Here is a 14,588-nt window from a genome sequence, read left to right on the forward strand (position 1 = left end):
CAGTGTTTAAAAAAAAAAAAAAAAACAGCATAGACCCTCTTAAGGGGCAAGATTATTTCATTTGTGCTTTTAGTTCTTTGGGGACGTTTGTGCTTTATAGCTGGAAACATTTTCCAAGAAGTCAAAGCAAACTAAGCCTGTAGACTAAGAAGCCTCTGGTGGATTCTGAATCCTTTTCTGATGGCGAAGGAACCCATCTATACACAGGCAATAATAGCAATCAAACTTGTCTCTTCTGTCATCATCTGAGTCCCAGTATGAAGCTGCCAAGTTGAAACCTACTGGATACTCGATATTTTTTGGTGCATTAGTGTGAAAATGGCAAATCAAGAATCTAGGATATCTTCACACACATGAAGTTTTTGCCTCTTACTGTATTTAAATCTATATTTGTATAAAATATTTGAAGAGAAAGAAAAAACGAAATTCAAGGAGTACACTTGAAGACTCAACCCATGACCCTGTACCTGGGTTAGGGTACTAGAGGAAGAGAGAAAGAAAGGTTATTAAAAGAAATTTGATCAATCTACCAAATGTAAGGAAATACAAAGAAGAGGAAACATGTACCAAGGATAATAAATAATACAAAGAAATGATGCTTCAAGGAATGTATGGAATGGGTCAAATTCCCAGAATAAGACAGACTTTAGGATTAGGTTCAAATACAAAATCCTGTTATACACTCATAAAACAAAATGAAAGAGAAAGACCCCAAGACATTTTCCCTAACAACTCATCAGAATCATTACCATTTTTTAGAAATAAATTTTCCTACAAGTAATATTTTCGTATTTCATAATAAAAAACTTGACATCCTACCTGGACTTCAGAGGATGTTCCATCCTGTGCCAGGGCCAACAAAATGCTGACACTGGTCTTCAGATGTTGTCCTGAGCCGATACCACCAACATAACGATGCAAACAGCCCAGAGCCAATGAGTGGCCGGTTCTGGACACAACGTCTCGAGCTGACTTCAACCTGGAAAAGAGTCATGCTTCAGGGATTGTTTCTTCTCTTTCCCTATGGCAACAACAAGCTTATGAATCACACAATAAAAGGGATCTATTCTGGAAATCAAAAAAGATTACAATCATGATTACTTCTTTCTCTACTCATTAACAAACGTTAGAGACTTAATTTAAAATGGCTAAAATCACACATTTCACTGAATAAAAGCCTATTTTCACTTCAGAGAAAACATGAAAAAGAAACTACAACTTCAGAGTTTTTAATATTAATTATTCCTCAAAAATACAAGAGCCATTTGAAATATATTTTAACCACTGGTGCTTTCAATAAAAGACAAATAAGACAAAAAGACTATGACATAATCATGCACCAACATAGTTACTGTTAGAGAAGATGAAAATCCCACTAAGAACAAAGCTCCTAAAATAGCAAAGGAACCTAGAAAGCAACTTTGATTACATTTTAAAAACTGTATTCCTAAAAAAAACCCCAAACAAACTGTATTATGACTCTCAATAAATCATCCATAATTAAACTAATAAAAGTGAAATAAAGTCAAGGGATAAAAAACCATCCCAAGACTCTGGCTGGTTAGTTTGCCTATGGCAAAGAAAAATACAAATGCTGTCATGATAGAATAGACATTAGGAAATGCAGCGATGAAAGACGTGAACTAAGTGCATCCAGAGCAGTACTTTTTTTTTTCGACCACATCACATGGCATGTAGGATCTTCCCTGACCAGAGATTGAACCTGATCCCTCCACATTGCGATTGTGGAGTCTTAGCCACTGGACTACCAGGGAAATACTTTAGCAATACTTCTAATATATTATATCCTTGGATAAGGGGTCTTTATCTCTCTATACCTCAGTTTCTCCATCTGTAAAACAAAACATTATCATTACTCCTATATAGCAGTTGTTTTGAGGAATGAAAGAAGAATGAATGACACTGTGCATTCTAAAGCATTATACAGATTAGAAAGCTTCCATCACAAAGTCACTTTTCAAAGTTCACGCCACTGAGCTAAAATGAAACTTGAGCCAATTTTGTCAGTAATAATTATCTATTCAATAAAGTACATTATCTAAGATATAAGAATATACATTTCCCAGAGGTGTCAAAGTGAGAATGCTGCCCAATAATTATAACACTTTATGGAGATTTTAAGACAAATCCCAGTTTCAGATAAATGAAAATGTGAAAAAAAATGGGTAACTTCAAATCTATGTAATAATTAACTTTAGATCATAATAAATTATTTGGAAAAGCTAATGAAACTAAGCATTGAGAACACCTGCACATCATTAACCGGACAGGTATGAATATGAATGAAATGTCCTTGTGTTTCACCAGATTACGTATGAAACAGATACTCTGATAGGTATTGAAGACACATAAATTAAAACCGCTGGTAACTAAAGAAAAATTAACCATTCAAGAGTTTTCCAAAGAAATACATTCCAATTTTACCTATTAATAACAGAACACAAACCACAAAACGGGTGGTTAAGATTGGTTCTTTTAAAATATCTTTAACAAAAGTTGATTTCAGGATCAATGAGAGACACTTGAAAAAGGTAAAGCTAATCTATCACTAGAAAATAACAGAAGCCATCCTGCAGAAGACTAAGTGGGAATATTTTGACTGTATTCTGCCCACTTGTATTATCCTTAGTGAGTCAAGCGGTAACACTGGGGCATTATCCTCAACCCACCTGAGTTCCAAAAACACTTCTTTAAAATTACTACTTCACAACCACTGCTTCTCCCAACCTCTCTCTTGTTGATAATCACAATGTAGTTTAGTATAATTAATACTCAAGATATACCATACTTAAGAATGATTAGTTTATACTAATCAAATGTTAATTCCTAACCACTCTTGATTTTCAACTACTCTACTTAAGTACTTGATTAACAACAAACGGTCACTAATAAACTGTATTTATCATCTTAATCACATTTATTTGGATCTCTGAGGTCACTCTTTTAAATGCCACAAAATTCTTTAAAGCTAATGCTAAATATATCCCATTTCAGAAATAATTTAAGTAATGATAAACTTACCAACCTAGATAGCATATTAAAAAGTAGAGACATTATTTTGCCAACAAAGGTCCATCTAGTCAAGGCTATGGTTTTTCCAGTGGTCATTATGGATGTCAGAGTTGGACTACAAAGAAAACTGAGCGCTGAAGAATTGATGCTTTTGAACTGTGGTGTTGGAGAAGACTCTTGAGAGTCCCTTGGACTGCAAGGAGATCCAACCAGTCCATTCTGAAGGAGATTAGCCCTGGGATTTCTTTGGAGGGAATGATGCTGAAGCTGAAACTCCAGTACTTTGGCCACCTCATGTGAAGAGTTGACTCATTGGAAAAGACTCTGATGCTGGGGGGGATTGGGGGCAGGAGGAGAAGGGGACGACAGAGGATGAGAAGGCTGGATGGCATCACCGACTCGATGGACATGAGTCTGAGTGAACTCCAGGAGTTGGTGATGGACAGGGAGGCCTGGTGTGCTGCGATTCATGGGGTCGCAAAGAGTCAGACACGACTGAGCAACTGAACTAAACTGAACGATAAACTTAGTAATAGTTAGAAAAAGAATGGCTTGTCCAAAAAGTGAAATATTAACAGAAAGAACAATGGCAATGGTGGGGTGGGGGAGCAGAAATGAGAGAAAAGAACTTCAAAGCACCTCTTTGAGAGCAAAGTACACATAATTTAGAGAAACGTTTACTAACAACCCTCTTGATTCCATTATATAACATTCAAGAGCTGAAAAAGAAACCCACACCACATTGAAAGCATGTACCATGTAGAAAATACATGGTCCGGTTAATAATAATTATGGATTATCTAAATGACATCATTGACTATGAGAGAAAATTACTTGGTGATAGGGAGACTCACTTGTCAAAGCTATATTGGGCCATTCTAGCAATAAAAGTTGCTTCTCCGACCACCTGAGCCATTCTTCCAAGAGCTTCCCCTGCTGCACATCGTAAGATGGGGTTTGGATTGTCCAGGGCCCCCATAACCAGTGTCAGAGCAGATTTACGAACTTCCTCTGGTCCTAAAGTACTTTTGTTTTCAGCGAGGCCCTATGGTTATTAAAAAAAAAAAAAGGACTGCAATATTTGTAAATTAACATCTTCACACATTACTCTCTTCAGCCAGCTTTCCCATGCATATACTATGCTTAGAATTAACACCTTTTAAATTGACAGCAATCACTTTCCTAAACATGATTGTAGAACATGATACGTAACAAAGTTGCAGCTGAATCAGCCCTAAAACCAACAATCCCTAGGAGTGTCTCTACCAAGGAAACATACTTAAAAGTTGTTTTTATGTATAAAGGACACTGTATTATTAAAACAACTGTTATTAACTGACTGAAATTTATCATTAAACTTTAAGGAAGGAGAAAGGCCTGATGAACATGAAACCCTGATACTTTATTATAAAAATGCCAGAGACGATAATTATGTCACAAAGAGTATATCCAGTAGATACTTAAAGACAAAATGAGGTTAAGAATAATCAGTAAATGAACGTCGGTTGCTCAGATGGTAAAGAATCTGCCTGTAATGCTGGAGACCCAGGTTCGATCCCTGGGTCGGGAAGATCCCCTGGAGGAGGGCATGACAACCCACTCCATTATTCATGCCTGGAGAATCCCATGGACAGAGGAGCCTGGTAGGCTACAGTCCACAGGGGTTGCAAACAGTCAGACATGACTAAGTGACAAAACATGAATGCTGACAAAGTTTCTTCATCATACTAAAGGTTAATGTCTCTGGTTCTAGTTATACTTACTGTCCTGGAACTTAAATTTATTTATTTGCTATGCTATGCTATGCTAAGTCACTTCAGTCGTATCCGACTCTGTGTGACCCCATAGACGGCAGCCACCAGGCTCCCCCGTCCCTGGGATTCTCCAGGCAAGAACACTGGAGTGGGTTGCCATTTCCTTCTCCAATGCATGAAAGTGAAAAGTGAAAGCGAAGTCGCTCAGTCGTGTCCGACTCTTAGCGACCCCACGGATTGCAGCCTACCAGGCTCCTCCATCCATGGGATTTTCCAGGCAAGAGTACTGGAGTGGGGTGCCATTGCCTTCTCCGTAAATTTATTTATTTACTTGAGGCCAAAAATCTTTTAAGTCGTGCTGCCTAGGCAAAGTGTTAACTGCAGCAGAGCCTTTAGTGAGCACACCTATGAGTAAAAGTATACTGTACAGAAACATTATAGTTGTTTGCTAGCCTTCCAGCCACTGAGGGGAACCATGACCACCCCACTCCTTTTTAAAAAAACTCAGAGGTTGGTAGCTGACAGTCTCTAAAAAGGATGTATACTAATGATTATATAAATGGCACAAATCTTTTTTGCATAACTAATGCCTACATCCCTTTCCCTGAAGTTTACAAAATATGATTTAATTCATGCCCATTTAAACTCTTTACCTGTTGCCCTTTTATTTTAAAACAGTAATATCTTAATATTACCATATTATAGATTAACAACCTAATATTATAGATTATATAATAGTCTTGGTATGCCTGAATTACTATATTAAAGGTATGAGTTAAAATCTCAGTTTAGAACATTTACTATGTTTTAAAAGTAAATACCTTTAGTGCACTAAGTACAGCTGTAAAGATATTAAGCTGCACCGCCTGCTGGCGAACACCTTTGGCTTGTTTAACACATTCAGCAAAGTGATCCAACATCTGTAATCTATAATAGAATCAAGATTACATTAGCAATACTTTTTATTCAAATATGGCTCAAAAAACAGAGATAAGACACACTGTTTAACAAATAATGCCCCATTCTATCTCTTTTCTATTTTCATTCCCTGGTCTACAGTTCCCCCCTTCTTTGAATTAATAGACAAACATGAAACAACTAACTGGCACAACACAAGAGATTGATATTACGTTTCAATCAGCAAAATAAGGTCATAATCTGAGTCATCTTCAGTGTGCAACAAAGTAGATGCTCAAGGTTTCTTGAACAGAATAACCATCATTAGCTGTGCATCTCTGTGGAAGATTTTTAGGTTGGAAATTTAAAAATGTTCACACACAGAAGAAAATAGTACTTCATGCCCTGTTTTTGGAAGCTAATTGGGAGTTGTTTTTTTTTTTAAGATTTAGCTTGGTCACTTTTGTTAAATGTGAAAAATCAGAGGTGAATTGGTTGTTTCATTCTTTCATTTTTTAAAAATGAGACAGTTACCCCTCTTCCCCAAATCACAGCCATTTGAGACTATTCTGATTAAAGAGAATGAGGTCACACCAGATTCTCCTAAAAAGAAATGGAGTGGGGCAAAGGAATCTAGGGGAATTTCACTGGAAGGGTTTAAGCTCAATTATAAAAGGCCACAGGTCTCACGTCAAAGCATTCCTCAAAAACCCAATAGGAAGAAACCATCTTTCCTCCAGGAGGTAACCCAGTCAGATGTTCTTAGAGGACACCTGTTCGGGCTGACATGCGCACACCTCTCTGACACTGACCCACATCTCTGGTGAGGAAGCAGGGCACTGTCCACATTGCTATCAGGCACACACCTAAGAAGATGTACATGTGTTCCAACACAGCCATCAAACATCGTGTGCCTATAACTGATCTCAAACCTGCAACTTAAAAAAAAAGGTTTCCCCTTCTATAAAGTATTTATTTCTTTTAATTTGAAAAATATCAAGAAAAAGTTACTACCTAGGAATAACCACTGAACATTTTTACATATATTAAAATCGAAATTGCAACACTTCTTGCCTTTTACATTCTTCATTTAACATTATATAATGAGCATTTGCTGATATCAAAACATTGTCTCTGTAAAACATACTTCAGCCTATCAACTTTCCATAATGTATTCACTGATTCCTCCATCCCTGGATATTTATGTTATATATTATATTTTTGATAGAATTATCTATTTTTACTTCATCTTGTTTCACAAAAGTGATTTAATAAAGTTAAGATAATCCTGGATTCTAGTTACAGCTTTCACAACTAGCTGTATAATTTTTGGCAAACCACAAGCTCTCAGACCTAGATTTCTCTAGTTTTAAAACAAGAACATTAAAATAGATGCTTCATAAGATTCTTTCACTTTTAAGTCTTTAACATTCACGTGGCAACCAAATGCTCTTGAAGATATCTGGATAAAGTAAAATTCCATATTTAAAATTCTCCCCTCAAGTTAAAAATTAATCAAGGAACCTACATATGTAAAGACATGCTATCTTTTCTATACAAATACAACAATGTTCTTGAGGCATAGTTTTTAAAACCTGAACTATCTGTGAAGATTTTACATTAATTCATTTTTAGTCCTTCTTCTGGGAAAATCAGTAAAAAGAAACTTTTAAGTATAAAACACCTAAAAGTTAAGTACAGTGTCTGTGGACATAAAGCATAGCAAACTAAAATGCTCCCATTAAGAAAAGAATCAATTCCTTTAGTGTTCCAAATTCCAGATTTTAACATCTGAAAAATGTTACATTAGGGAGTAGACTTCTCATTCATTTACTATCTCAATAACAAAATCAAAAAATTTAGAAAACTGCTGTCCCTAATTAAAGATACAGGCAAACATACTATGCCTTATAAACTGGCAAACAAATTACTACAATGAAAATTTTGTTGTATAAGACCTGGTCCACAATACAATAGTTATTAGATGCCAGAACATGGGCTCAAAACTGAAAAACAGTTTCAAATTATGTGGAGTCTGCATGCAATTTATGTTATTATGTTTGTGAGACTATTGTGTGAACTTTTTTTTTTTTGCATCCAGAATATATTATGAAAACTTTTACATTGATACCAAAGACAGGCAGACACTACAAGAAAATTACAAATACAAATACTGACATAGAAATCTTGAACAAAATATAAGCAAACTATAGCAGAACATTAAAAGGTGTATATACTATGACCAAGTGGGATTTATTCCTGGAATTTGAGAATGGCTCAACAGACAAAAGTTAATCAATGTGATATATCACCTTAACAGAATGAAGGAAAAAACCCCCAAATCATCTCAATTGATGCAATAGAAGAATGACTAAATTCCACATCTTTTCATAGTAAAAAGACTTAATGAGAAATAGAAGGAAACTCATTGGCTGGGAAAATCTACTACTTAAAAATAATTTATATTTAACTATGACTTTATACTAACCGGTGTTTAAAAGAAACATGAGGAAACACTACACCAAAAAGAGCCACGGAAGCGTCAATGACCGAAACTCCAAGGGGAAGAGGCCCAGGCACAGCTTCTCCAGCAGGTATTCGTAAGTAAATGGAGGATGGGTCATGCTCCAAAGCCCCACTCCCAGATGCACTGTTTGGCTGGAGCTGCAAAAAGAGGACATAAAAATCATTCAAAATCTACTGTAGGAAATTCACTTACCAAGTACTGGGCATGAAGAGTAAAACAGAGGAGGAGAGAGAAAAGGTAATAATAAAACAACAGAATGATTAACTATGGAAATGTTTAAACAGAGAAAGATGTAATTTGGCTATCTAAAAAAGTCACAACAGTTGATATCATTTTTTTAAAAATCTTGTTCATTCTAAAACATTTTTATAGTACCCACCTTAAAATGTGTAAGCAAAATAACATCAGGAATAACTTAAACTCACAAAAAAAGTTTTTTAAAGTGACCTTTAGAAACTTTTTAAGAAGTACATATGAAATAATGTATTCAGTGGGCAAAAAAGGTTCTAAATCTTCAGTCTACTAAATTTTATTCCTCTCTAATCTGTCACAAAATAAACTAAACTGAAACAGAACACCAACAACCAAAAAGCTACTCAAAACCGATCTTTGCAAAAGCAGCCACAGGATACCTAAATACACAGACTATCAAATAAAGACAACTCACCCAATACTAACTATTGCTGCTTACCTTTTCTCCTTATTTATCCACCACTAAGAAGATATTTTTAAATGTCTTAAGAAAGACAAATGAAAAGTAAACCTTAGTCTACAATATTTTCTTTTTAAATGACAATGTATACTAGTACCATTGTTTATCAATCAAGCTAGTAATCATTTCAATGTATAGTTTACTACCTGGTCTTCAATTGATTTATGATCAGTTTCCTGAAGCCAGGACCCAAGTAGAACACTATCATCATAGTGGCAGAGGGATCTGAGGAGGGAAGTAGTTGTGTTGGCTGAGTTGTCAGTCAAAGTGAATTCTGCCACCAGTTCTCTAAGAAGTGCATTGAAAGAGCCTAAAAAACAGAACTTCAGATCAGATGAAAAATAATACTTTTTAAGAAGATGACAATCATTACCTACAAAGAGCAGCAGTATGTTCAACAGGAGTAAAATAATTAAATCCCCATTTCCTTTTTTTACAAATCAGTATTAAATGTTTCATTGCTAGTTTTAATACACAATAATGGCACTTCTTCATTATTGTATTGTGCCTTTTAGTCCAAATTATTTAAATAAACAACTCAAATTCAGGAAAAGTTCTTTATTTTAAATATGTTAAATATGATTATTATTTACTATTAATTACTCAATGATGTACAAACACTGAACCAGAGCATATAAAAATTCTCAGGCATGGTTGCACCGGGATATTAACATTTTATATGACATTTAACTTCTGCAACAGTACATTAATATTCTCCCTTCAGATTCCTAAATTATTGGCTATATCATAATAGTTAAGATAGTCATCAAAAGCACAGACTCTGAATATGAACCAGCTGGGTTTGAATCCAAGCTCTGCTACCACCTCCCAGACCCGTGCAAGCTACACAACCTCTAAGTACCCAAGATTCTTCACCTTTAAACAAAGCTATATTTTAGCCTCATAAGGTCTGTGGTTAGAGTCAAAGACACCAATACTTATAAAGGGCTTAGGCTGGGACCTGGAACACAGCAGTGCTCAACAAGTGTTAGCTACTCTGTATGATGAAAAGAAAAATGGTGGCCTTCCTTTGCACAGTGAGGCAGCGAGGTAGCCAGGGTCAGAACTCTACGATATTGTGAAGAGCTGGAAAGGCATAATGAAGAATTTTTATTAAACATCCACAAATTTTACTTACCTTCATAAGTTTTTGGAGGTAACAATGCCAAGATATCATAAAGCCTTAAACGGACCATGGCAGCACTAGCTTTCAGATGAGCTCCATGGGCTTTAATTACAGAGGGAATGCTAAAATGTCAAAAGTATAATTTGTATCAGCTTATTAGAATAAGCAGTATTTACAAACATTCTTTCCCAGTCAAATCAAAGTGATATCCAGATGACATTCAGACAATATCAATGTACTGTCAAAGTACACTGGTAATTAGTATGTTTTTGTTTTAGTTTATTTTGTGACTTTTAATGTTAGTAACAGAAACACTATAAAACACAATTCTATTTCAATCTATACTACTATAATTTTTAAAATCACTTTACATAAAGTTTAGTACATTTTCTATATGACAGTACAGGGAATTACAAAACATGGCAATTTTTAAATATACAAAATTGGATGTTAATGTGTTCTAATTGCCTACTTACTGTGACATCATAGTCATGGCACATTCAATAGGGGTCATCAATTTTCTAATCACATCTTCAGTTAGGAGTTCAGGGCAATGTGCAACAAAACTCCTCATTGCTAGATAAAAATTTTAAAAAGACTGATTTGAAACAGCTTTTGTGAAGATGAACAATTTATAAAGTTATATAAAGGCTCCTAAAATTTTTAATTATTACAAAACATCAGGTTCTAAAACAAGGTCAAACCAAAAGAAGAACCAACTGCAACGACAGAGAAAACTCATTAGAAAAGGCTAAGAGTGGACAACAGAAACAGAGGAAGGGAAGATGTCTCTTAAGATTTCCATGAGCAAGAATTCAGAGGTCTATGACTCCATGTGAATTCAGATGACTGAAAAAGAAAGCTGTTTCAGAAGAGAACCAGGAGTGGACATAATGCCCCAGTGAGCAGAAGTATCTTTGTTGGCTTAGTAGTAGAGCTACCATCTCTCAGATATATGGGAACAAAACTGACACTCTGCCCCCGTGTTTATGGTTAAGTGCATATCCATCTCCCACAGTTTGGAAAAAGAAGTACTTTTCATCTTCAAATAAAGTAAGAAAACATAAAAGGATAGTCACTCAATGTAATTTTAGTTCCCAAATAAAACAAAACTTGAGCCTTTCCTATAAGTTGCTGACTCCCAAACAAAAACAACTTTATTTCACACTTCTTGAAAATGCTGATATCTAAAAAATGTATCAACTTTTGCAGATCTGATAGGAGAAAACAGCTATTTGTATGAAAAGACTAACTGTAAACTCAGTAAACTTGGTAATCCTGAGTTTCTTTTTCCTTTAAATAAGCACTGGGTTTTTTTACATGATGACTCAGTGCTTCTTCAGGTGGAAGACTGCAGGAACTGGCAATTAAGAGGCCTGGATTCTAGCTCCTGTTTGATCACAAACTCTAACCTCCTTTTCAAAGACTTACCTTCATTTTTATTACAAAATTAGTAAACTGGTATAGATTATTTACAAAGTTTTTTTTCCTAAATGTAAAAGTCTACAAACTCATCATTATATATCAAAATAAAAAACTGAAGCAATGATTTACCTTCACTTCACAAATATTTTAGTAAGAAAATAATAGTGTGCAAGTGCAATCCCTTCAGTTCTTACCACATAAAGCTCCAGCACGACCTTCCAATGTTACCTGCCAGGTAAAAGAATCGCCTCGGGCCTTCTCAGCCTCCAATTCCTTTAAAGAACGAGGGAAAACGTTTCGCCACAATAACAACATCTTGGGTAGATGGTAACGAACAACAGACGGTCCTAAACAAGAAAATGGGAATACAAAACCATACTATATATAACACTACAAAAAAAAAAAAATCATAGAAAAGAGCCTCAAATAAGCTTTAACAATAATTCTTATCTCTATCTTAATCTCTAACATTTTCAAAATGTTTTTTATTCTGTAAGTGAAATATATACCTATTGAAGCACAGTAAAATTCATCTAGAAACTAACAATATTTATAGCATCCAACATAAAATAAATCCACAAAATGTCATCTAAAAGAAATTACTCAAATATATTTAGAATGACAGATTACATTCTATCAACAATAAAGTTATCTGGGGCTGCAGTCCAGGGGGTCGCTAGGAGTCGGACACGACTGAGCGACTTCACTTTCACTTTTCACTTTCATGCATTGGAGGCGGAAATGGCAACCCACTCCAGTGTTCTTGCCTGGAGAATCCCATGGACAGAGGAGCCTGGTGGGCTGCTGTCTATGGGGTCGCACAGAGTTGGACATGACTGAAGCGACTTAGCAGCAGCAGCAGCAGGGACATATTTCATGATATCTTTTCTATAAACACATATGTATATAAACATACACACCCGTTCCTAAACACATACATATAAATATTTACTACTCCATTTTAAGGGCAATGTATATGGTTAATTTTCATGGAGTAGTATATTTAAAAGTAGGAACCTATATTTATACTGCTAAGGAATTCATTTAATATACCACATAACATACTTAACATAATATTCTGGAAAAAAGTTACCACTTATTATCTTCTTTAGAAAACGAGATCAAGGTTCAATTCTCAAAAGGTAGATGAATCAAGCAGTTAGCAACTTTGTAGTTAGTACACACACATACTTTTTATAGTAGAAGTCGAAAATATGAAGTAAAACGTGGACACACCTTATTACAATGATAACATATTGATACCATATATTATCACAATGATAACAGGTACTTCTGTTCTATGTATAATGCTAAACTTTATCTGCATCTTAGATCTGTCATAACAATTAGGACTGCTGCTGCTGCTGCTGCTAAGTCGCTTCAGTCGTGTCCGACTCTGTGCGACCCCATAGACGGCAGCCTACCAGGCTCCCCGTCCCTGGGATTCTCCAGGCAAGAACACTGGAGTGGGTTGCCATTTCCTTCTCCAGTGCAGGAAAGTGAAAAGTGAAAGTGAAGCCGCTCAGTCGTGCCCGACTCTTAGCGACCCCATGGACTGCAGCCCACCAGGCTCCTCCATCCATGGGATTTTCCAGGCAAGAGTTCTAGAGTGGGGTGCCATCGCCTTCTCTGAACAATTAGGACAGTGAAGTGCAAAAGAATATCCCAAGGATGTAACGCCAACAAGAGATATTGTTTACTGTGTGACTTTATCATCCTACTAAAATCACGTCACTAGCCTTCACTTTGGGCACGGAATATCTCGTTTCTTTTAATAGGCTAATCAGTTAGACCATGGCTATTCTGATAGTAAAGGTGAAAGTGGCTCAGTTGGTAAAGAATCCATCTGCAATGTGTGAGACCTGGGTTCGATCCCTGGGTTGGGAAGATCCCCTGGAGAAGAGAAAGGATACCAACCCCAGCTCCAGTATTATGTCCTAGGGAATTCCATGGAATATACGACTGTATATGGGGTTGCAAAGAGTCAGACACAACAGAGTGACTTTCGCTTTCTCATTCAGTTCAGTTCAGTCGCTAAGTGTACATAAACAGATATTACCGAAAAATCTCATAGCAAATGATGAGAAAAACATCATTATCCTTTTATAGCCTCATTCAAAGTCTAGGATGTGAAGTTGAATACTTTTAAACTTTCTTTACAGTCTACTGACAGTTACAGAATAAGACAAAATCCTACTCAGTTATAGCTGTACCTAAAGTCATGAGTGCTCCAAGTAAGAGCCATCCAGCTTGGGTGCGCTGTAAAGACAGCCTGCTATTTTGGGCAGCAGTTCGTAAGAGATCTTCAGCAATACTAACAACCATCTGCAAGAGAGGTTTAGAACTGGATTTTAATTTAAACAAGTTAACAAGATCAAAAAAGAAAATACATAGCTAGTATGCTTTTATTAAAAAAGAATTTGTCCTTTTTTTGTTGTTGTTGCTGTTAACATGCTTTTAAAGAGGCAACATCAGTACCTAATCAATCCCAATTGCACTGCTGACTCAGAGAAGACCCACAACAGCACAGTGGTTAAGAATATGACTTCCAGAGCCAAGATGCCCGAGTTCATATCCCAGCTTTGTCATTTCCTAGCTTTCTGACCTAGAATAACTCCATCTCTATGCCTCATTGCTAAAATAGGAATAATAGGAGAACCAACGTCACTCACGTGCGGATTAAATAAGTTAATACAGGAAAGCACCCAGAGTGGTGCTGATCCATGTAGTCACTTAATAAATGCTATAAGTAGTGACACTGTAAACCTACACTTCAAGATTTGTGGAACTCTTATTATAAGTTTGTCATTAAGCTAATCTTAAGGTGCTTACAGTCTTAGAAAAGACACAGGAGAAAAGGGAAGTAACAAACAGCATACAATCAAACGACAGAATAATAGGACAGATGCAGTGGTCAGCAAAGAGAAAGGCTACCACAGACTGAGTAGCTCTGAAGGTATTTCATGGAAGAGATGAAACTTGAATTGGGCTTCTAAAAAAAGCAGCTAAGTCTGGTGCAGGTGAACAAGAGGAGGGATGAAATTCTAATGTAAGATGTTAGCATAAGCAAAGACAAGGAGGCTGAAGAAAAGCTTGGAAAGAAAGCAATGTGGC

The 14,588-nt window shown here is 36.0% G+C and overlaps 1 protein-coding gene across 3 annotated transcripts in view; it reads right to left on the reverse strand.

Moving 5' to 3' along the window:
- The window catches only part of HEATR5B (HEAT repeat containing 5B), a 102,496-nt gene that overhangs the window by 62,499 nt on the left and 25,409 nt on the right, over positions 1 to 14,588 (reverse strand). For all 3 annotated transcript variants that reach the window (XM_027555007.1, XM_027555005.1, XM_027555006.1), the window contains exons 11-19: positions 13,688 to 13,799; positions 11,669 to 11,821; positions 10,526 to 10,625; positions 10,062 to 10,171; positions 9,070 to 9,233; positions 8,173 to 8,348; positions 5,609 to 5,714; positions 3,888 to 4,078; positions 820 to 979 (exon numbers count right to left, since the gene is read on the reverse strand). In XM_027555007.1, coding sequence (XP_027410808.1) covers positions 820 to 979; positions 3,888 to 4,078; positions 5,609 to 5,714; positions 8,173 to 8,348; positions 9,070 to 9,233; positions 10,062 to 10,171; positions 10,526 to 10,625; positions 11,669 to 11,821; positions 13,688 to 13,799 — 1,272 coding nt within the window. The remainder of the gene's footprint in view (positions 1 to 819; positions 980 to 3,887; positions 4,079 to 5,608; positions 5,715 to 8,172; positions 8,349 to 9,069; positions 9,234 to 10,061; positions 10,172 to 10,525; positions 10,626 to 11,668; positions 11,822 to 13,687; positions 13,800 to 14,588) is intronic.

The sequence above is a fragment of the Bos indicus x Bos taurus genome, chromosome 11, assembly GCF_003369695.1.
Source record: "Bos indicus x Bos taurus breed Angus x Brahman F1 hybrid chromosome 11, Bos_hybrid_MaternalHap_v2.0, whole genome shotgun sequence".
Lineage (NCBI taxonomy): Eukaryota > Metazoa > Chordata > Mammalia > Artiodactyla > Bovidae > Bos > Bos indicus x Bos taurus.